This window comes from Amphibalanus amphitrite, unplaced genomic scaffold (assembly GCF_019059575.1).
Source record: "Amphibalanus amphitrite isolate SeventyFive unplaced genomic scaffold, NRLGWU_Aamphi_draft 000924F_arrow, whole genome shotgun sequence".
NCBI classification, from domain to species: Eukaryota; Metazoa; Arthropoda; class Thecostraca; order Balanomorpha; family Balanidae; genus Amphibalanus; species Amphibalanus amphitrite.
The window spans coordinates 228127-249311 of record NW_024882418.1 but is presented as its reverse complement, the minus strand read 5'-3'; the positions used below and the strand labels follow the sequence as shown (position 1 = coordinate 249311).

At 52.4% G+C, this 21185-nt stretch overlaps 1 protein-coding gene across 1 annotated transcript; it reads left to right on the top strand.

The window, feature by feature from the left end:
- The first annotated feature begins 4463 nt into the window (after nt 1–4463).
- LOC122368118 lies at nt 4464–21090 on the top strand. The gene is made up of 4 exons (XM_043341765.1): nt 4464–4574; nt 7482–7598; nt 19692–19811; nt 20252–21090. The coding sequence occupies exons 1-4, from the start codon at nt 4496–4498 to the stop codon at nt 20704–20706; spliced, it is 771 nt and encodes a 256-aa protein (XP_043197700.1). The 5' UTR covers nt 4464–4495; the 3' UTR covers nt 20707–21090.
- Nucleotides 21091–21185: the final 95 nt, after the last annotated feature.

Genomic DNA, 21185 nt, shown 5'->3' with positions numbered 1-21185 from the left:
CATGATGGCGGTAACATAAAAAGGTCGTTGTAGCAAAACTGCACGCAAAAGGCATTTACTTTGACGGTTTTGCGCTCTGTAGGCCAAAGGGCTGACATGGTGTCAAAAAAAGGTCATGTTAGTAAGAGCTTGAAGAGCTATCGGAGGTGATACCCGCGACGCTATTGCTCTACTGGTTCACGAGCTTTTCGCCGAGTTGTAACAATATTGTAGAACAGGAAAATTTTTTACAGCTTTTTAAAAACGTTTCATGACCTCCAATAAGCATTGAACTGGGAAAAATGACCTTTTGGTTCTGAAAGTACATGTTGCAATCTATCAGCTACATTTTCATGTCTATCCAGCTCTCTTAGTAGTTTTTGGATAATGGCCTAATGGGGTGTTGCCAAAAATGTCTTTGGACTTCTCACACCACGGTAAAGTTGGCTAGGACCCCGCCCGGGCGCAGCGCGAGTTTAAGGCTCTTTGAACTTCCTAGTTCCTACCATGGATCCCACACAAGAGCATTGTTGCAGTTGTTTGGAAAGTGGGTTCAAGCGTTTTTCACGCTAAGAAGTGGAAAACGCCTTCGAGTTGAAAGTGTCAACAGGGTTGTGTGTGGGTGTTCCCGGTCATTACCTCACGCTCTCGTCTGTAGTGTGAGGCGTGAGGCGGCGCAGCGGCGGCGACAAGTGACGTGCTCGCGGTGCCGAGCCGTGCCCAGCCGGCCGTCACGGTGGGCAGTGAGCGCTCTGTGCCGGTGCGGTGGCACGCTCACCGCTCTGGGGAGGGCGGCCTCAGCCCCCACCCCATCGACAGCGTCACTCTCACCAGGCCGCGCCGACACCGGCCGGCGGCCGGTGTCGTTTTGAATGCAATGTTTGTTGAATGCAACAAACCATGACCTTGGTAATCCATCTGGAGGTGAATACGGATGATACAAACAAAGCCATCGTCCCTGTGGGGAGAAACCCCCAACAATCTTCAAAATATTTCAAAACATTTTGGAACTGAATGTAAAAGAGGCTTGAAATGATCTCACGCATGTCAAAGTGTTTTTATTTTAGGCAAAATAAATATCTAAAACAGTAAAACAAGCTTTCGGCATGCCGAATATTTATTTTGCCTAAAATAAAAACACTTTGACATGCGTGAGATCATTTCAAGCCTCGTTATATTAATAATAATCATGTCATCCATCCTCGCCCATATAAATGTAAAAGATACACTTAAAAGCTTACGCTTGATACGCTTGAGGTCGATTTTGAGAATGACCTTGACCTTGAAATTTAAACACATCAACGGATTCCTTATATTCTCTTCTGTCCTTTCCCATCAGTTTTAACGTGTTTCGTACATCCTGCCGTCCTCCTCCTCTGGCACACTTAGTCTGAGATCACTACACACGGGACGGGTTTTTGCCTTTGACCTTGACCTCTGACCTTGAAAATTGACCTGAGGTCAACAATTTTAGGTGCTTTAAAATTGTCTCGTAAAGGCTTTTCGTTTGGTAGCGTTTTTTGTTTCCATGGCTCCTATATTTTCGGAATAAGACAGGGAGGGGGAGGGGGGGGGGTAAATAATGCCCCTCCCCGGCTGTGGTGTTTGGAGTTACCCCCGGGCCCGGCCGGGTTGACGATCTGGAAATTTTCCTTTGTTCATTTTATCTGACCAGCAAGAGATGCCTCGCTCTCGATGTCAACTTCGGTCAGAATGGGACGAGCAGGACCAAAGGTGAGTAAAAACTGAGGTTTTTTATTCACTTCTCCTTCCACATGCCATTTTGCCCCATCACTAAGGGGGGTGGGGTTCCTTCATCCTAAATGCATTCAACGCGATATTTATATTGCACATACTTTTAAAACTATGAAAAGCTGCATAGCGCTCTCGGTTATATCATATCATAGGTATGTTGTCATTACAATGAGGTGGCTTGAGCCACGGCCAAGGCTTTGAAAATATCGAGATATTTTCAAGATAAGTATTATGTTAATTAACTTTAAATTGAGCGCGTTGGCGTCTAAGCCATAGGTAAATGACTTAATCTTATCGGTTTTATTTAACAAACTGCAACTTTCCACCAGCACATAATGGGGACATTACTTTACAATGCGCCATAAATGAAATTAACCCTCGCCCGCACATGCCGTTTTCCCATCCTAGCCCTCGCCCTGGCAGGGCATTTTTCATAACACGGCCTGGCAGGGGGGGTCGATGCGACCCCCCCTCGCGATTGGCTCCTATGGCACCTAGAAACACCAAATTTGGTAGGTAGGTGGGCCCTCCGGAGTTCTCGCCCCTGTGCAAATTTGGTTGCTCTATGTCAATATTTAGGGGGGTTTTGGGGGGTATAAATGTAAAAATTTCGCTAAAAACAGGTCAAAAGTTTTTCGCCTATAACTTTTGATCTAATTAAGATAGAGCAAAAAGAAAAGCACCAGTGAACTCAGCACGTCAAGGCGCGTCAAATGATATACTTTTTAGCTTGCTCAAGTGTACTTAAAGTTTTTCTAAAATTTTAAGTAAACTTAAATTAATAAATTAAGTTCAACTTAACCAAATTGCATCATATCGCATATCATTTGATTTGGCTGATCACCAGGAACACAATGATACCATTTTTTAAGCTCTAGCGTCATTATGTGCCAAGTTATTGGCAAAAACGTCATTTGACCTCAGTTGACCTCATTTGACCTGACCCATGGATAAGTACACCAAACAAAGAAGCACCAAGTGTCCTGCTGTTAAGTACCGTGGTTTCAAAGCACAAAAGTGATAAAACGAAGCGGATATCTCCAGTATTTTCCGAATTTAGTATTTTCCCATAGGCTTAACATTACGACGTAATGACCTCTAACTGACCTCAGGTCTGTGACCTCAAAAAAACCGGACTATATGTTATACAACTCGGTGAACTTAGCACATCCTGAAAGTTTGAAGGAAATCAGTCGAAAACTGTGAGTTGGACAGGTGCATAAAGAAAATTGAAATTTGACCATGACCTTGTACCGGTTTTTCTGACCTGGTGACCTGACCCAAGGTCACCCGGACCTGAAATTTGCAGGTCATATGTAAAAAGGTTGCCCCATAGGCTGTGCCAAATTTGGCGGCGCTTTTACGCTATCTTCGAAAAACCTTAGGGGGGGGGGGGGGTCGCATCGACCCCCCCTGCCAGGGCGAGGGCTAGAACGCACATGGGGGGGGGGGTGGTTGCCACCCCCCGCGCCATTTCGTTCCTGTTGGAGATAGAGCTTAGCGGTAACGACCAAAAAGATTCTTTGGGAAGAGACCAGTCCAATGATACCCAGTTTTACCTTCTCAGGTCAGTCATTGACCTTCCAGGTCAGGTCAAACTAAAAAATGTTGCAGTTTTTGGGTCACCGTTGGATATCAAGTGCGCTGCTTATCAAATACCGATGACTATGCTGTTTTCTGGTGCCAAGCCAGCTAGAACCTCTTTGTCACACTACCCAACCAGAAATGTGCTGCTGAGGTCATTTCAGGTCAAGTTAGGTCAAGGTCAATTATATGTGTTTGTATGTCTGTGTGTGTCTGTGTGTATACTGATGTGTGCACCGATTGTTTTTGGGTCCATATTACATGAAATCATGATCTGAGAAGCTTTTACCAAAAATGCAGTCAAAAAACTTCACAAAAAGTAAATTCAGCTTGCCTAAAACGCAATTATCTTAGATGACCTAGGTTGACCTTGACCCTGACCTTGACCCCTGTACATCGTCGAACAACATGTTCCATGATAGGTGGGAAGTAAGACTGGCAAAAAAGGCCGAAATCAGGGTGTCAAAAACTCACAAGGCCCATGGCAAACGCAAGATGTTGAGAATTGGCCATTTGGGTCATGACATGACCTGAAAAACAAGGTCATATCTCCGAAACCAAAAATCACAGAAACTTGAAATTTTCAGTGAACATCAAGAAAGGATAGACGAGCAGCTATACGAAAAATCAGCCTTCTAGCTTTAAAAATGTTGAGTGCAGAGAAGAAAGACTACCTGGGGGGGGGGGGGGGGGGGTGGCAACCACCACCACCCATGTGCGGGCGAGGGTTAAAAGCGCAGAAATGCCGTATCGTGTTTATGACCATTTGTTCCGCTCCTGTGTGTCCCCTGCAGGGGACAGTGACCCGGCGGGCGGGTCATGACTCCGTTATGGTCCGGTGGCTGTCATCTGCCGTGCCCCCACCGACCCCACCGACCCACCCCAGGGGTGCAGTGGTGTGTGCGGACGGGCGGGGCTGGACCGGCAGGCCGTGTCCTGATTCAGATAAATCACCCTCCAGCGACCCCGACTAACGAGCGCCGGTCCCGCCCTGTCCCACGCCCCTGCCTGTCCCGTGTGTACTCGGGAGCGCCGGTCCCGCCCTGAGCCCCGCCCCTCCCTGTCCCGTGTGTACTCGGGTGACGGGGCCCGTCACTGCCGGCGGGGGGGGGGGGGGTGGGGTCATTTGTCGGTCGACTGCCCGGGGTGGCCGCGGCGGCTCAGTCAGGTCAGCGCCATGGTGTCAGCGGCAGCAGCAGGCGCGCTCTGCGCAGTGACGGTGACGATGTTGCTACCGCCTCCCTGCGCCGCCTTCGGTAAGACAGGGAGCCCGGCGCCGCACAACCTGGAACCTGCTTCGAAAGCACGGCAACAGGCTATATGCAACCGGAACAAATTGAAATCACTCGTTCAGTAATTCTAATATCATTTGTGTCCCATATTCTGTCCTTCCATGTACGAATGTAAATAATGTTATGAATTAATCTTCGAGTGATTGCTTATTCTTACTTCACTCCATTTACAAACAGATACTGTATGAGTAAAGTTCAACAGCAGCCGACTTCGAGCTAATTTGTGTTTTGATTATGGTTCTGTGTTAACGGTACCCCGCACGAAACGTGCCTCGCATCTTCCAACCGTCTCTGGTTTCATGTCATTGTTGCAAACCTTTTTGGTTAGTAAGATTATGCCATTAGTGAAATGAAACCTAAAATGAATAAAACCAGTATAACGCCTTTTGGGGCGACTAACGGAGCGAGCGAGAGGGTGGGCCTTGCACGTGCGAAATTTCGAGGGGGTACCTCCAACTGACTTGTGCACTGCACCCTACTAACCGGTCTCTAGCGATGTGCCAAATTTGGACACAATCGGCCCAGCCGTTCTCGAGATCTGGAAGCGGCACCCTGCACGTGCGCACGTGCAACATGGGTCCCAACTGACTTTTGCACGGCACCCTACTAACCGGTCCCTAACCGCGTACCAAATTTTAGCGCAATCGGTCCAGCCGTTCTCGAGATCTGGAATCGACCCCTGCACGTGCGCACGTGCAGCAGCACCCCAACTCTGGCACATGGATAGGGGAAAGTGGGTGTATTGCGCCCTCCTAACCAATTGCGCCCACCAACATTCCCACGGATTCAATGGCATGTTTAGAATTTTGTGTTCGAAAACATGATTTTCACCACTGCATTGATCATTTTATGGCCCAAACACTCCGATGAAGCCAATCAGCAAGGCTCATTACGCCATCAAAGATGTTATGGCGTTTTCTTAACTTTTTTGCAGTATTTTGAACTGTTGGCTATAAAAATTTGCGATATTTGTGTGATTTTCAGAGTGATATTTAGAAAGAAAACCCCTTTTTTCATTGAACTTCACTGAAACCGTAAACTTTCTGCAAAATCTTTATGATAACTTCTATGCTTTTATTAAAAAGTACCTCAATTTTAATTGCGCCCATGGCAATTGCGCCAGGGGGGCGCAAATAGGATAATGGTGTAGCCATTGTATCACTACAGTATGAATGCATCATTAACTGATTGCAATAAAGAAGGAGTTTAATGTCAGGCAAGGGAGCAGCCCGCCGTCGTCAGTCCGCAAATTATTTCTATCGTCAAACTTATAATGCAGCTGCCATTTAGGCTACGACTTGTGGTGTAATTGACAAAATACGACATTTTCAACATGGACTCAGGCGTGAGAAGTGACAGCTATGATAAAAAGTAAAAACTGATGTCATTAAGTTGTCAAAACGATAAAAATTCTTAATTTTGAGAGAAACGATTGAAAATTTAACTGTATAGGCGCATACGTTTACATATATTTAGTCTGTTACAGTAAACGTTTTTGTTGCACTTTTACAAGCGTACGGACACAGGTGAAGTTATCTACCTGGGCAAAAAACATCGCGATTTATATCTACCTTTATTATTTATCCAGCCTGAATAACATTATAAATGTTTAAGTAAGCCGCAATGACATTAGACTGCCGGGGTGTATGTATTCCGTCTCATTCACTTAGCCATGTTAAAGTATAGGGCACATTTGGGTTCTAATTGCGCCATCCCCCTGGCGCAATTTACAGCAGTTGTTGGCAATTGCGCCCTTTTGCATGTTTCTGAAAAAGCAGCTGTCAGAAGCAAACAAAACATTCTTAATTGATCAATAGGCTCTTAAAGGGACCATCCCACCTTAACATTAGATTTGAGGTGAGATAGCCAAAATGGGGTCCCTGGCTCACAATTACCGGTTTCGGCACTCACAACATCGAGAAATGCCTTAAATCGGAAATATTGAATTTCAAAATTGCAGCATTTTGATTCAGAGGGGCTAATGCTTAGGAATACCCCTCTGAATGTGTGACGTCAGCGCAAATATCTAACGATTTTTAAATGTTTGACTAAAACGTTTTGTAGCACGCGGTGGTATATGCTATTTGCGCGCAACATCTGCCGCAAACGCCGCACTTTTAAAATAAAGTCGCTAGAAACAGCGGAGATCCCAAAAAAGTAAACAAAAGTAAAAGTCTAATATCTTGAAAACCGGTGAATGTTTTTCGGTGAAATTTGGTAGATATTCGTTTTCGCTCTTTCTGAACCGAGCGACATCACTTTCATGCCAATTCATAAACTTTTTCGAAGGTGGGAGGGTCCCTTTAAATCGTAGCCAATGAGCTCCTCTTTGAAATGGTTACCACTGCATGCTTATATCTCCAGCGGTTTTCTTACAATTAGCGTTTTTCCTTAAGGTGGCGCAATTCACCCTCCTTCCCCTATGCAGTGCCTAGTGGGTGCCTACCTACATGCCAACTTTCAGCGCAATCGGCCAAGTAGTTACCGAGATATTGCAACAATTACAAAACTGACACCTCTTCGTTTTGCACGTGGCACGTGCATAAGGGGTCACCCACATGCATCGGGAATAGTCCAATACTTGGTAGAAGGAATGAAGCTACCTTACAAAAATTACCGCACGTAAATCGGTCAAGTGGTTGCTGGGATATAAGCCTCGCAAAAGCGTCCGCACGGCCGGCCGCTCATACTCAGAAATTTCCGTTAATCTAAGGAAAGACTCCGCTCGCTTCGCTCGCTCCGTAATTACCGCTTCAACTGAGGCGAAACGCCCGTATTTCGACCAGGTGAAGTTTGTACCGGAGCCTCACAGCTCTGAATTCATGTCAATGCTCATGGTGCCTGCCTCTGACACGCCGTCTGTGCCTGCAGTGGGCCGGGGAGAGGTGCAGCTGCCAGCACAGGTTCAGTGCCCCTCGGCGATGTACTCGGACCCCGACACGCCGCAGCTCAAGGTCACACACCTGTGCGTGCCGACGCGCCGGCGAGGTGAGTGCCCCGCCGCCCCGCCCCCGCCCCCGCCCCTGCCCGCTCATCTCCGCTGGGCCATGAGCCACCGAAGGTCGCCGGGCCGCCGCTCCCGGCCAGTGCCGCTCCTAATTGCTGTTTACCTGGCCACACTGCCCCAGAGATGCCGTCTGATGCGAGAGCTGGCACATCTGGGTCCCGGCCGTCCAATGACATTTGATCGAGTGTCTCGGTGATAGAGAAATACCTTACTGATGGCGACCTTGGTTTCTCTCATGACAGGAAAGGTCAACGCCACCTCGCAAGAGCTCAAAGAGGCATACGGCTGTTGGAAATATCTTCTATCTACGTATATATTTCATTTTCGTGATAAGTGAACAAACAACAAAGTATTTTTATCCCCCGTCAGTTCATTGCTCATCAGGTCAACGGTCAAAGGTCAGGTTACCAGAGGTCATCAAAGGTCGCAGTCCCATGTGGCCTATTTCGACACTTTACGACAAATCGGCTCATAATTCAGGAACCACTGGCGGTCCCAGGGGGGGGGGGGGGGCCACGGGGGCCATGCCCCCCCCTTTGGTGCTGAAAGGTGGGGCCATACTATCTTTTGGCCCCACCTTTCAGATCGAACAAAAGTCCTAGAAAAGCTTTTCGTATGTTTCATTTTCTTTCTTGCGCCATCAAAGGACGTAAATTTCACCCATGAGTGGGCTCAGTTTCGCATTCTGTCAATTTGGCGGTCAGCGTCGCTGGCACCGGTTCACGAGTATGGCCGGATCTTATATGGAATATCAGCGTGGGTTTACTTGAGGCTCTCGTAGGCCCAGCAATGGCTGGCATGAGACCCTCTTCGGCAGTGGTGGGTGGGCCCTGCTAAAGGAGATTAGCTCTACGACACTAAAGTAAGACCTCATGGGTTGGTGCTGTGTACCTCAGAAGCCCGGTGGTGACGCCGTATGCCGGCTTGGTTTCTTAAGGATTAGCGTGGGAACTCCGGGGCCTGCATAGAGTTTGCATGAGCTAGTATGTTATCTCAGAGGCATATGTGTGTAATGTGTACACAGTGGCGGTCGCGGGGGGGGGGGCATCAGGGCCATGCCCCCCAAAGGTCAATAAAGGGGGCCATCATATCATTTGCCCCCCCCCCCCTCAAACAACCAATGGGCCCCCATATAGGTGTATGGGGCCCTGGCAATTATTCGATCGTCACGAGGCTAAAAAAAAACCCACGCCCAGCTATTAATATAGCTCCCACACCGGTCTTTGAGCGTCCTACACTGACCTCTGAGGGAACTTCAGTGGTGGTCAAGCGCCCACGTTGGCCGCTAAGAGCCTACATCAACCTCTGAGACCCCACATCTGGCCTATGAGGGCCCCTGACCGGCCTCAGGGGTCCCAACCGGCGTCTGAGGGTCTCACACCGGTCTCTGGTGGCCTTATTTCTGTCTGTGGTGTCCCAAGACGAACCTTTAGGTGCCAATGAGGGCCCCGCACTGGCTGCTGAAGACCCGACGCCGGCCTCTAAGGGCCTGCATTGGCCTCTGAGGAGGGCCCCCCGGCCCATCTTGGCCTTTGAGGGCCCTCTGCTGGCCTCTGGGGTCCAACGACGGCTCATGCCGGTCTTTTAGGGCCCCACGCTGACCTCTGAGGGCCCATGTTGGCCTGTAATGACCCACATTAGCCTCTGAGAGCCCAACTCGGTCACTGATTGTCTCAAACTACTGGCCTTTGTAGTTTGCAGGCTCTGTACTGGTCTCTGAGGGCCCTAAACTGGCCTCTACGTGAAAAGATACATGGGTGGGCTTCTGAAGATCAGAGGGCTCACGGCTCACGCAGTCTCCGGCACAGCCTTACGTTGGTCCTGATCGAAATTACTTTACGTCCTGATGGTCCCGCGCAGGTTCCCTCATATTCCGACGTCGGGACCCCATGAGCCGGTGTGGGTCCTGGGGCTGGCAGAGACTGATGAAGTCCTTAGGGCTCAGGGCCAGTCTTTTTAGCAGTAAGATAAGACTAGGCAGGTTGAGTGAGCCCCAATAGAGCCGTTGCGAAGCCCCGCAGGAGTCGCGCGCGGCCCTCAGATGCCAATTTTGAAAGCTCGGAACCTGTGGGGGGTCTCCAGAGGTCGGTTTACCTACTCCTCTCTCCCGCCGCCACACAACTAGGTATGTTACCTATATGGGTAGGTAAATGTCATAGTCTGAAAATGCTCTCTGGGTTTCACATGCTTGTTCAAAGCAAGAGGTATCTGTACTTTTCCGAATTGTTTTATAGTGGTAAGGTCATGAATCCGCGTGCCTGACCTTCCAGTATACCTATGCTACACCGATCCGTCGTCATGGTGCAGTGGGCCGACCGGTGGAAGCACCGTGGGACGGGAAATGGAACTGGTGATTTTGCCTTAAATTGAGCTTAAATATTTCACGCAAGAATCAGATGGATGAAGCATAAGTAATGCCAACTGCGCGGCATCTCGTGGACGTAAAAAATTAGCCGATCACCAAAAATCACATCACATCAAAAATCACCCCCCCCCCCCCGGTGACGGATAAATGTTATGTCCCGCGAGTGTGACTTTGGCCCCCCCTTTTGCTAGCGGCTGCGACCGCCAGTGTCAGGAACCAATACCTAAAGCTAGGGCATCGCGGAAAAACGCAATGGATAGCTCTCCTAATTGTTCATTCTGGAAATATTATCCGATTTGATGTTAGTTCAAGGGTTGGCCTTCACACAATTTTGTAATTGATGCTTTTGCTGAAAATGCTTTCTAACGTAACTTTAGTCACATAAGCCATTGTAAGCGGTGTAGTGTGTAAAGTTTGTCTTATCGAATCGTGTTTTTCTCGAAGAGACGCGTCGAATGGAGAACAAACTGACCTTTAAAAAAATAATAACTGTGTACGGAAATACAATGTATAGTCAAGGTCATGACCTGACCGCGAAAGGCTTTGTCGTAGGAAGGTATACCAATTGTTCCATATTGTAAAGGTGTACCCATCCACGGTGTTTTAACCCGCGCCCCGCTGGGGTCTGCCGACCAACGCGCCCTGCTGGGGGGGGGAGGGCAATTTGGCCCCCCCTAAGATCTCGAGAACCCATGGGCGTCACCACCACTAGGGACACTAGGGACATTATTACGTCTCCACTCCGCACTGCCTCACACAGGCTGGCTCGTGGAGACAAGTTTATTGCTGAGGCAATCTGGGCTCATACACGAACACTAGTCTGTGCTGACCGCGACGCGACGACCACCCCACACGGCACACACGGCGCATGACCGCACCCGACACGCGCGCCAGACCGACTCTCTCGAGCCGCCGCGTCTGCGTGCCGGCGCCGCCAGTGGCGTCGCCAGCTCCGGGCGGAGGGGGACAATTCGCGATACCACACCCTGCCGCCCTTTAAACGAACATATTCCCAGGCGCACGAAACAATGGCATGAGCACAAAGCATCATTTGTTTAGGCGCGCGCCTTCAGGGTTACCTCACCCCTTTACGTGAAACAATCACCTTTCAATCACAATCACAATCACAATCACAGATCCAATAACATTTCAAATATCGGCGATCAGACGCCGATAAGCCGCCCCGGGCGCCTCCGACGCCGGGCGGAACGGCACTGCGGGTCGCCCTCAGTGTGCGCGCCGCGCTCACGCTCAAGAGGTCCCACCACACTGACCACACTGACCTCACCGGCGCAGCCGCCGCCGCCGCCGCCGGGGTCACCGGCGTCGCTAGCGCCGCCGCCACCGCGGTCACCCACGGCATCACTGAGGTCACCCACCTGACCGTCGCCTCCGCTGGGGTAACCGGCACGACCGTCGCCGAGGTTATCGGCGTGGCTGACGCCGCCGTTGCCGCCGTCACCGAGTGCACCACTGAGGTCACCTCCGCTGTCACCGGCACCGACACGACCTCCACTGAGGTCAACGCCACTGATACACCCTCCGATGAGGTCGCTGGCACTGCCGGCGCGGCCGCCGTCACCGCGGCCATCGGCGCGATCATCGCCGACGGGCCGTTTGACGCCGCCGCCGGTGTACCCGTCGCTGAACCCTGCTCGTCGGACGTCGCCGACGGTCGCCGCTCTGACACTGCCGATCCCGTCTCCGCCACCGAAGCTTCTGGCACGAGCGTCTCCGACGCGCCGCCCGGCACCGCCGCCTCCGCCGACGTCCCGGCGCCCGCTGCTCCCGCCGGCGTACCGGTGTCCGCTCCCTCCGCCGGCGCCCCGGCGCCCGCCGGCTCCATCGGCGCCCCGGCGCCCGCCGGCTCCATCGGCGTCCCGGCGTCCGCCGGCTCCATCGGCGTCCTGGCGCCCGCCGGCTCCTGCAGCATCGGCATCCCGGCGCCCACCGGCTCCTTTAGTGTCACGGCGCCCTCTGACTCTGTCGGCGTCTCTCACTCCACGGTCCTCGCTGCCCTGAAGCAGCGACCGCCAGTCGAGGCGCATGTGGCGCAACCAGTCCCGTCCTATCAGCGGTTGGTGTCCGAGTCGGTCGCTGACTACGACATTCAGCCGCCTCCGCTGGCCGCCGAACTCCGCCTCTACGGTCGCCTCGCCGCGGACCGGCACCGTCTGGCCCGTAAACGAGCGCAGCTGCACCGTTGATGGTCGCAGCTTCAGCCCCGGGATGCTGCCGTCCGCCACGATCGAGACTGGCGACCCGGTGTCTGCCATCATCTCTGTTGGCCGGCCGTTGACTGTCACCGTGACCAGTGGCAGCCGGTCCTGACGCTGTGTCCTCCGCTGCGCCACGGACGTCACGGCGTCCACAGACGTCACCTGACCGCATCCGGGGCAGTCACGCTTCAAGTGCCCTGAGTCGCCGCACCTGAAGCACCGGCGCGTTCCGCCCCTCCGGCGCGGTCCGCCGCGTCGGCTGTCCCGCCGACCGCCGTTTGCTGAGCCGGGCTGTCGGAAGAATCCGCTCTTCTGCGCCGCTCCTGCCGCCAGATGCACGGCGCAGACCTGCCAGTCGGCCTGGTCGCTGTCCTGGATCAACTTGACAGCCCGTCGTTTGCTGCAGTCCCGTTGCAGGTGTCCGCGCTCTCCACACCGGTAGCAGCGCGGCGCGCCGGCCCACCGTGGCCGCGCACCAGCCTGCCGGGGCCGCGCACCGGCCTGCCGGGGCCGCGCGCCGGCCTGCTGCGACTGCGCGCTGGGACAGTGGTCCCTCCAGTGGCCCAGCTCGCCACACTGGAAACAGCGCTGCTCCCCTCGGCTGGGTTGTCCGAGCGCCTGCACCTGCTGCTCCTCCTGAGGTACGGCCAGCTGGCCGTCCTGCCGCACCTCACGGAGCAGGCGGTCGGTCCGCTCCACATTGTGGACTATGTTGACGACGTCTTGGAGGCTGAGCGGCTCCTGCGCCTCCACGGCCCGCTGCAGCACTCGCTCTTGCAGGCGAGGCGTGCAGCCCGCGATGGCCTGGTCCCGCAGGGCCGCGCTGGCCTGCTCGGGCGGGAACTGGCACCGAGCTGCCGCGAGGCGCAGACGGGACAGGAACGCGTCAAACAGCTCGCCTTCCACCATGCGCAACCGCTGAAACGCGAGTCGATCAGCGATGACGTTGCGCTGCGGCGCCAGGTAGCTTCGGAGTTTAGCTACACACGTCGCATAGCAGCCGGTCACTCCAGTTGTCGGCTCCGGGAGCGTGCCGTACACCTCCTGCACCTCGGGTCCGAGCAGGTGCAACAGGATCGCCGTCTTCCTCTCGTCCCCAGTGACGTCCAGGGCCGCCATGTACAGATCCACGCTGTTGAGCCATCGAGGAAAATCCGTCCCCGGCTGGTACGGCGCCACCGCCGGCAGACTCAAGCCAGCCGCCGCCATTTCGTCCGAGGTCCGGCTCCACTCCCCGCCCGCTCCGAGGGGTGTTCACGGGCACCGCACACTGCTGCGTGCGGTGTGTGCGGTGCGTCCAGCAGGCGTGGGGGTAGGGGATGGGTAGGCGGCTCTGACGTCACGGCTGCGTGCGGTGGACGGTCCGCTGTGGCCAGTCCCGACCGGCCACAGCGATCGCTGTGTGCGGTGACGGAAGGCTGACGTAGGGACGCAGTGGGCGGAGCTTGGAGGCTGTGTGCGGTCCGACCGCACACAGGGCCCGTGAACAGCCCTCCGGTCTTCTCACGCCGCGGCCGCCGCCGCGCGACTGAACCGTCAGCTGGCGCCGGCCAAGGTCACTCAGCAGTCAGCACACAGCTGACTCGGGCTCCCTGCCGCCCGTCCCTGGCACCGCCGCTGCGTTTCCCGCGCTTTCCACTCCGGGGGAGTCACGTGACCGCGACGTCACCGAGACACGTGACCACGCGCCTGCGCACTCGACCAGCGCACCCGTCCGAAAATGGCCGCCGAGGCCCAAAAACTCGGACAGCGCTGAACACAGGGGGGACTCAACACAAGCCCACGCCCCCGTCAGTCGCAGGACACGCAGTTTACTGCCACTTACCAGTCTCCGCGGCTCCGTCGCAGTCTACACGCGGTCCACAACTGCACAGCACAGCGTTCGGAGTCGCCCACGGCCCAACCACGGCCTCCGCAACGAGTTCGAATTCCTTGTCGCCAGGTATTACGTCTCCACTCCGCACTGCCTCACACAGGCTGGCTCGTGGAGACAAGTTTATTGCTGAGGCAATCTGGGCTCATACACGAACACTAGTCTGTGCTGACCGCGACGCGACGACCACCCCACACGGCACACACGGCGCATGACCGCACCCGACACGCGCGCCAGACCGACTCTCTCGAGCCGCCGCGTCTGCGTGCCGGCGCCGCCAGTGGCGTCGCCAGCTCCGGGCGGAGGGGGACAATTCGCGATACCACAGACATTGTCCCTAGAAGTTTTGAAATCATCGAAAACTACTAGGGATTGTCCCTAGAAGTTTTTGGAGTTCCCTCTACTGGGGACACGCAAAGAACCCGGGACACGATAATGGCGCAACTTGCTGAGCTCTCCGAACACATGTTGTGAACGGTCGCGTCAACATCGCCACGGTAAATAAAAAGGCCCGCGAGCGGTGTGCCTACCCACAGATGTGACGGTGCCCTCCGGCCTCCAGGCACGTCCGTGTGGTCGCCGTAAAGCTGGATACGGCAGGCCGGCACTCGACCGAGAAATTGGTCGAGTTTGTTTCCCAGTCACCCGAGGAGACACCCAAGCCGATTCTGGAGGTGCCCAGCATGATTGCTGAAACGAACTCGGCTGGTTACATACAGGTCCAGCTTATAAACCCGACCGATGACGATATGCAGCTGCCCGCTGGTTTCGAGCTGGGGCAGACTCAGCTGTATGAGGGGCTGGTCGCCACAGTCTGCGTGGACCCGGCGGGAGGTCAGGATCAGGGCAGTACTGGGCCGCCGCTCTGGGCCGGCCGCTGGTCAAGCCAACATTTCCTAAATCAATTCCCTCTGGAACATCGGAATGGGGATCGGAGACGGCGGGTAGAGGGGGGAGGCATCAGGGCCATGCCCCCCCCCCAAGGGAAAATCAGGGGTCATCATATAATTTGCCCCCCCCCCCCACCCAAAAAAAAACAAGCGATGGGGCCCCGGCCCTTATTCGATTGTCACGAGGCCAAAGAAACCCACGCCAGCTATTAACAGCTCCATACCGGTCTTCGAGGGTCCTACACTGACCTCTGAGGGCCCTTCCGTGGTGGTCAAGCGCCCACATTGACCGTGGAGGACACGCATTGACCTCTGAGGGCCCCCCGCTGGCCTTTAAGAGCCCCTAAGCCGGCCTCAGGGGCCCATCCGGCGTCGTGAGGGCCTCACATCGGCCTTTAGTGGCATTTCTGTCTCTGGGGTACCAAGACTAACCTTACGTGTCCCTGACTCCTGAGGGCCCTGTAATGGATTTTGAAGACTCGATGCCGGCCTCTAAGGGCCTGCATCGGCCTCTGGGGGCCTATTTTGGCCTTTGGGGCCCTCTGCTGGTCTGTGGGATCTAACGCTGGCTCATACCGGTCTTTTAGGACCCAACACTGACCCCAGATGCCCCAATGCTGGCCTGTAAGGCCCATATTAGCCTCTGAGGGCCCCGCACTGGATTCTGAAGACCCGATGACGGCCTCTAAAGGCCCGCATCAACCTCTGAGGGCCAATCTTGGCTTTTGAGGGCACTCTGCTGGTCTCTGGGGTCCAACGCTGGCCCATGCCGGTCTTTTAGGGCCCTACACTGACCTCTGAGGCCCCATGCTGGCCTGTAAGGGCCAATATTAGCCTCTCAGGGTCCCGCACTGGATTTGGAAGATCCGATACCGGCCCTTTTATGGCCTGCATTGGCCTCTCGGTCACTAAACCGGCCACTGATGGCCCTATTTTGTTCTCTGGGGGCCCAAGACTTGCCTTTGAGCGTCATGTACTGGCCTCTGAGGGCCCACACCGGCCTCTGGGGCCCCATAGCGGCCTTTGAGGCCGGTATGGTAATAATGGGACCCCTGCAAGCTAGCACTGGGCCTCCCGAGGGTCGACAGGGCCTCTTTGCCAAGTTGCCCCCCCCCCCAAACGCCAAGTCTGCGATCGTCCCTGCATGCATAGGCAGAAGGATGTGGGCACGCGTTTCATGATCGAAGATAATGCCTACTACCGCGTAACTTCTTCGTTTTTTTCCAACTAAATATTAATTATTCTATTAATTAATAATTAATTATTAATTAATTAATTATTCTCCCTCGTTTTAAAATTAGAGTGGCCGAAATCCAACGGGGAATGCAGATTTGGGGGTAGGTTGGTATTGGCGACCAGACTCAAGCAAAGGTTTGTGGCGACGCTCTGGAAAAGTGTCCCTAGAAGTTCTGAAACCGTGGTGACGCCACTGCGAGAACCACGCAACATAGCGACAAGCGGTAAGCGGTGTTGGATAGCCCCATCAGGGAACTACCTTGTGACCCAATTTCGTTGACCTAGGTCAAACCGATGACGTCACAGGTCAGGTCAAATGTCGAATTTTCACCGTTTACAGGCATTTCAAGAAATGCGTTGTCAAATCGAGTAAAATGCATTTCATTGAAAATCATCGATGGGGAAATGTTCGTCAAACACATATTTTGCTATTTGAGGTCACTGATACTAGGTCAGGTCACAGAGGTCAGGTCACTGAGGGTCACATTATGAAAATATCATGTGATGCATGTTTTATGGTCCATTTTATATGCCAAATACGATTGTGTGGGTCAGGCAGTCTTTAGGGTCAGTTATAGAGTTGCAAAATTTCCCCCAAAGGCTGCTACCGGCACCGCCCCGCCCCACAAAAATTTTCTGGGATACCGGCATGCTACCACGACCCAAGCAAAAACACCACCAAATTACCGGCATACTAAAAAAAACCTGCAATGTTGATTCTAGCTTACCCCTACAAGAGATGCCACACTTTGGCAATTTTAGTACCTATCCCAGTTCTCACCCAGCAGCCACCCAATGTCCAACCTAACTACGAACAGGATGATTTTGGCTCAGTTGGCCCCACAAATACCCACAATTTTGAAACTCAGTTCCAGTCTATAACTGTTAAAATATCACGTGTACTCAAAGAGGTATTGCCTACAAAAAGCAGTAAGAAAAAAGCATCAAAAAAGCAATGACAAAAAGAACTTAAATTACTGAATTGTTTCTGAAGACTGGACAGTTCAAGTTAGCAGTAATCACATTAACATTTCAGAGGTGTTCTACTATTCCACATTCTCCTAAAATGTTGCAGGAACCTACCAACCAAAATCAAATTTTGAAATCTAGATGGCCACAACATAAAAAGTACCTACAGATTCGGCCATGTGCCTGAGGAAGCGAGATCAACACCTTTTTTCCTTTTCGCCATGGCTTGCTGGCTCATGAATAAGATACGAATCATTTGAAAAATGTGAAAAACTCACTTGTCCTGAGAACGGTCACCAAATAATATGCATAAAAACGATATATTACCCGCTTTCTCGAAGCATCTTCCTTTCCAAACACAAGGTTATCAACTATCAAAGATTTCGAAACAGATGCGCCATAATAACAGAGACTTTTAACCAACTGATTAAATTGCTGCAAAAAAAAGTTTCTGAACTGTAGCAGACTGCCTCATAAATGATTTGTTGATGTAAATGATCCAAAACGATATTGAATTCTGATGTAATCAACATTGTGAGTTTAGTTCACTACAAGAAAATGCATTCCCTTTCAGGAATTAAACCAAAAAGACATACGAATAAATATTACGTCATCATCTTACATCCTTCCATCAGGGGAGAGAGGATCTTAAAAGTCGATCCTTGGAGTTGGTTCCCCTGTTATTCTGCGCCACTTTGTTTATTTTGTATGCATATTGTGTTTTCTTGTAAAGATGAGACAAAATGCCAGTTTATTTGATTTTCATTTCATTTTTGGGACCAAAGTCAGGCTCAGGGCTGCCTAATACCTGCCTTTTCAGCTGGATTTTCAGTGTCAAATACTTTGTAGAGTATCTCAGACCACATCTCAGGACTCAAGGCCAGTTTCCAACAATGTGTTTTGTGGTGTTTTGATTCTGCCTTTTCCTCTAGGGAACGTTGTCATGAACATTTATTTATTTTGTTGTATTTTACCTATTACATACCCTTAGACTTACTGATTGATCGAGCTTTTGCAGCATGAATAAATATTCTTCCATTTATTGACCACAGTAGATTCTTGACAATCCTTATTATAACGAAACCTGTGAATCGCTGAGGTCCATGTGTTATCCCTACCCTTAGCAATGTAACTTCTACCACAAAATGTATTTTGCAGTGGCTAATATTGGTGTAATTATAATTTGATAGCCTCTTAGTGCCCAAAGTTTAAACCATATGCTGATATTTTCTATTTTTGTGCAAAATCAAAAATACCGGCATGCTACCGGCAAGACATGCCAGATACCACGAAAAAACCTGCGGTAGTGAAAATTTACCGGCATGCCGGTAGTGCGGTAGGGAAACTTTGCAACTCTAGTCAGTTACGACTTACGATTATGTTTCGGTGAAGGTCAGGTCAAGGTCAGGCCAAGGTCAGGTCAAATTAGGTCAACTCTCAAAGTTGATATTTTTGCACAAAACGGGTATCGGTTCGATGCAGCTCCTCGTCACGGGGAGTTCAATGGTGTTTTTTTTTTGCGCTACGTGGTCTAGAATTGCTAAAAATTGAGTTTAAAAATATGACGTCATCAATTTTGAACAGTTTTTTCGCTATAACTTGGCCAAAAAAGGAGGTATCGATCTAAAATTTGGTATGTATATAGAAGAGCGCAGGGACTAACACACATATCCATTTTTTTCGAAATTCGAAAAATTGTTTGGATTTTTTTAGTTTTGGTAAAAAAAATCAATTTTTTGATTTTTTGGGGGTTAAAATAAAAAAAAATTGAAAATCCGAGATAGCAGTTTTGTAGTGCTATTTTTTGTCTACATGACCATATAAAGAGCTTTGAAATTGCTTGGTAACTGTAGCTTTTAAGAGCGTTTCACGATTTCATGTTTTTTGCTCATTTTTGCTCGAACATGACCTCAGTTTGACCTCAATAACTCCTGACCTAAGGTGACCTAAGACTTGAAATTTGGTGTGAAGGTGTCAAATTGATGCCCGGAAAGGTACTGAAAATTTGGAGGCGTTGCGCGCCGCCAATTTCTTGCTATTTAGGAAAAACCACAGGGGGGGGGGCAAATTGCCCCCCCCCCCCCAGCGGGGCGAGGGTTAATCACTTATAATGTATAACAAAGGGTATTTAAAAAAACTGATGGTTACCTTTTATTTCTTAAGATGACCTCAGGGCCTGGGTGAGGTCATGGGTGCAATTTTCCGATTTAGTATTCGGTATTAAGCTCAGCTGTAAAACAACGTTTTAGAGTGTTAATGAAAATCGCAGTTATATTTTGTACCTATATGGTGTGTTCCCTGTGTTCCCCATTGCCCCGTTGTATTACAGGATGTGTTTCCCGTTGGTCCGCTGTGTTACAGGGTGCATGCCTGGCTGTTCCGTTGTGTTACAGGGTGTGTTCCCCATTGCTCTGCTGTGTTACAGGGCGTTGTTCCCCATTACTCCACTGTGTTACAGTGTGTGCTCCTGTTTGTCCCGCTGTGTTACAGTGTGCGTTCCCGATTGTTCCGCTGTGTTTCAGGATGTGTTCCGGGCACCAGCTGGAGGGAGCGCTGTGCCACCTGCTCGTGCCCCTCCCAGAGTTCCGGGCCGTCAGAGGCGGTCTGCCAGGACACCGACTGCCAGGAGGACCCCGCACTGGGTGAGCTCCGAGCCCATGGTCCGAACTGAGGGACGGCTCCAGTTTGGGACATATTGCCCAGGGTAGCGAGCGCTGCTGACCACATTTAGCCATGTTGAAGGCCGTGACAACAGCGGGGCCCGGGGGTATCTATTCCCACTTCCAAGAGCGGGCCGGTGAAAAATGACAAACCGTGTGTCTGACCTTCGCGGTAGACAGGGGCGACATCAGGCTGTCCGTTCGTGACCACAATGGCACCACTGAGTGACCCCCTTCCCCCGGCAGACTGAGGCGACAAATGGCGCTGCGGGTCGCTGGTTCGACTGTTCCACCCCTTCTCCAGACTAGTCTGACCCCTCCCCTCCCCGGCAGACTGGGGTGACACGAGACTGTGCGGCCGCTGGTCCCTCACTGTCTGACCCCTTCTCCATACTAGTCTGACCCCTCTCCCCCTCCGGCAGACTGGGGTGACACCAGGCTGTGCGGCCGCTGGTCCGCCGACTGTCCCGCCGGCTGCCGGTTCGCCCTCCGCGACTGGCGCTGCACCTACTGTAACTGTGCAGCCCCGCCGACACCGGCCGCGGAGACCACAGCAGCGACCCTCGGCGCCGGCTGCGCCCCCGGTACCGGCCCAGCCTGGCTCTGCAGCCAGACCATCCGCGTCACCGACCGCAGAGCGCCGCCCAGCGGCCGCCAGGACAACTCGAGACGCGGCTCCCCGTCGCCAGAGGCGCTGACCACGCTGACTCGCGCGGCCCGCGGCAGCGACGGCGGCTGGACGAGCATCAAGCAGGCGGGTAGGATGGCCAGGGCCCGGGCCAGCGCCCGTGGAGCACGGGACGAGTCACACGGGGCCACAGAAGGGGGAAGGCACAGGTCATCAGCCTTGTGGACGGCTGGTGGGCACCGGCTGTGACAGGGAACGTCTGTGCCAGAGGCCAATGGCAGGATTGTCCTTCCGCTTCGCGTTTTAGTCTTGCTTTGGTATGCGTTCATTTGTTGCTGGTCACTGAGGTAGGAGCTCTATTTAAGAAACCAGCGCGCGAGCGAGGCAGCTCTGTGGGCGAGCGTGCACGGCACCCCACTGCTCCAATGCATACACAAGGTGCAGGGCAAAGGCTGTGCAAATGTGCATCAGATTGTTGAATAAATTATGTCCCAGCAACTGCTTAAATTAAGAGACATGCTCCTTCGAAATCACACTTGCAGCACACTGCCACTGTCACCTGCTAAAAAAGGAAACTGAATTGTATAAAAACGGGCTAACTGGCGGCACTGCGCCATAGCGTATGGGCCAGAAAGCAAGTATCGCATCGGCTGGCTAATCTGCCATCATTTCCCACACTACTGAATGATACAGACGGTGTAAAACACGTTAAAAATATATTTCGCTGT

Excerpts from the sequence above, each read along its gene's own strand:
- LOC122368118 (XM_043341765.1), top strand. The coding sequence starts at position 4,496 with ATGGTGTCAGCGGCAGCAGCAGGCGCGCTCTGCGCAGTGACGGTGACG. Across the intron at positions 4,575-7,481 it reads GCCTCCCTGCGCCGCCTTCG|TGGGCCGGGGAGAGGTGCAG; the intron begins GTAAGACAGGGA and ends CTGTGCCTGCAG. Across the intron at positions 7,599-19,691 it reads CGTGCCGACGCGCCGGCGAG|GATGTGTTCCGGGCACCAGC; the intron begins GTGAGTGCCCCG and ends GCTGTGTTTCAG.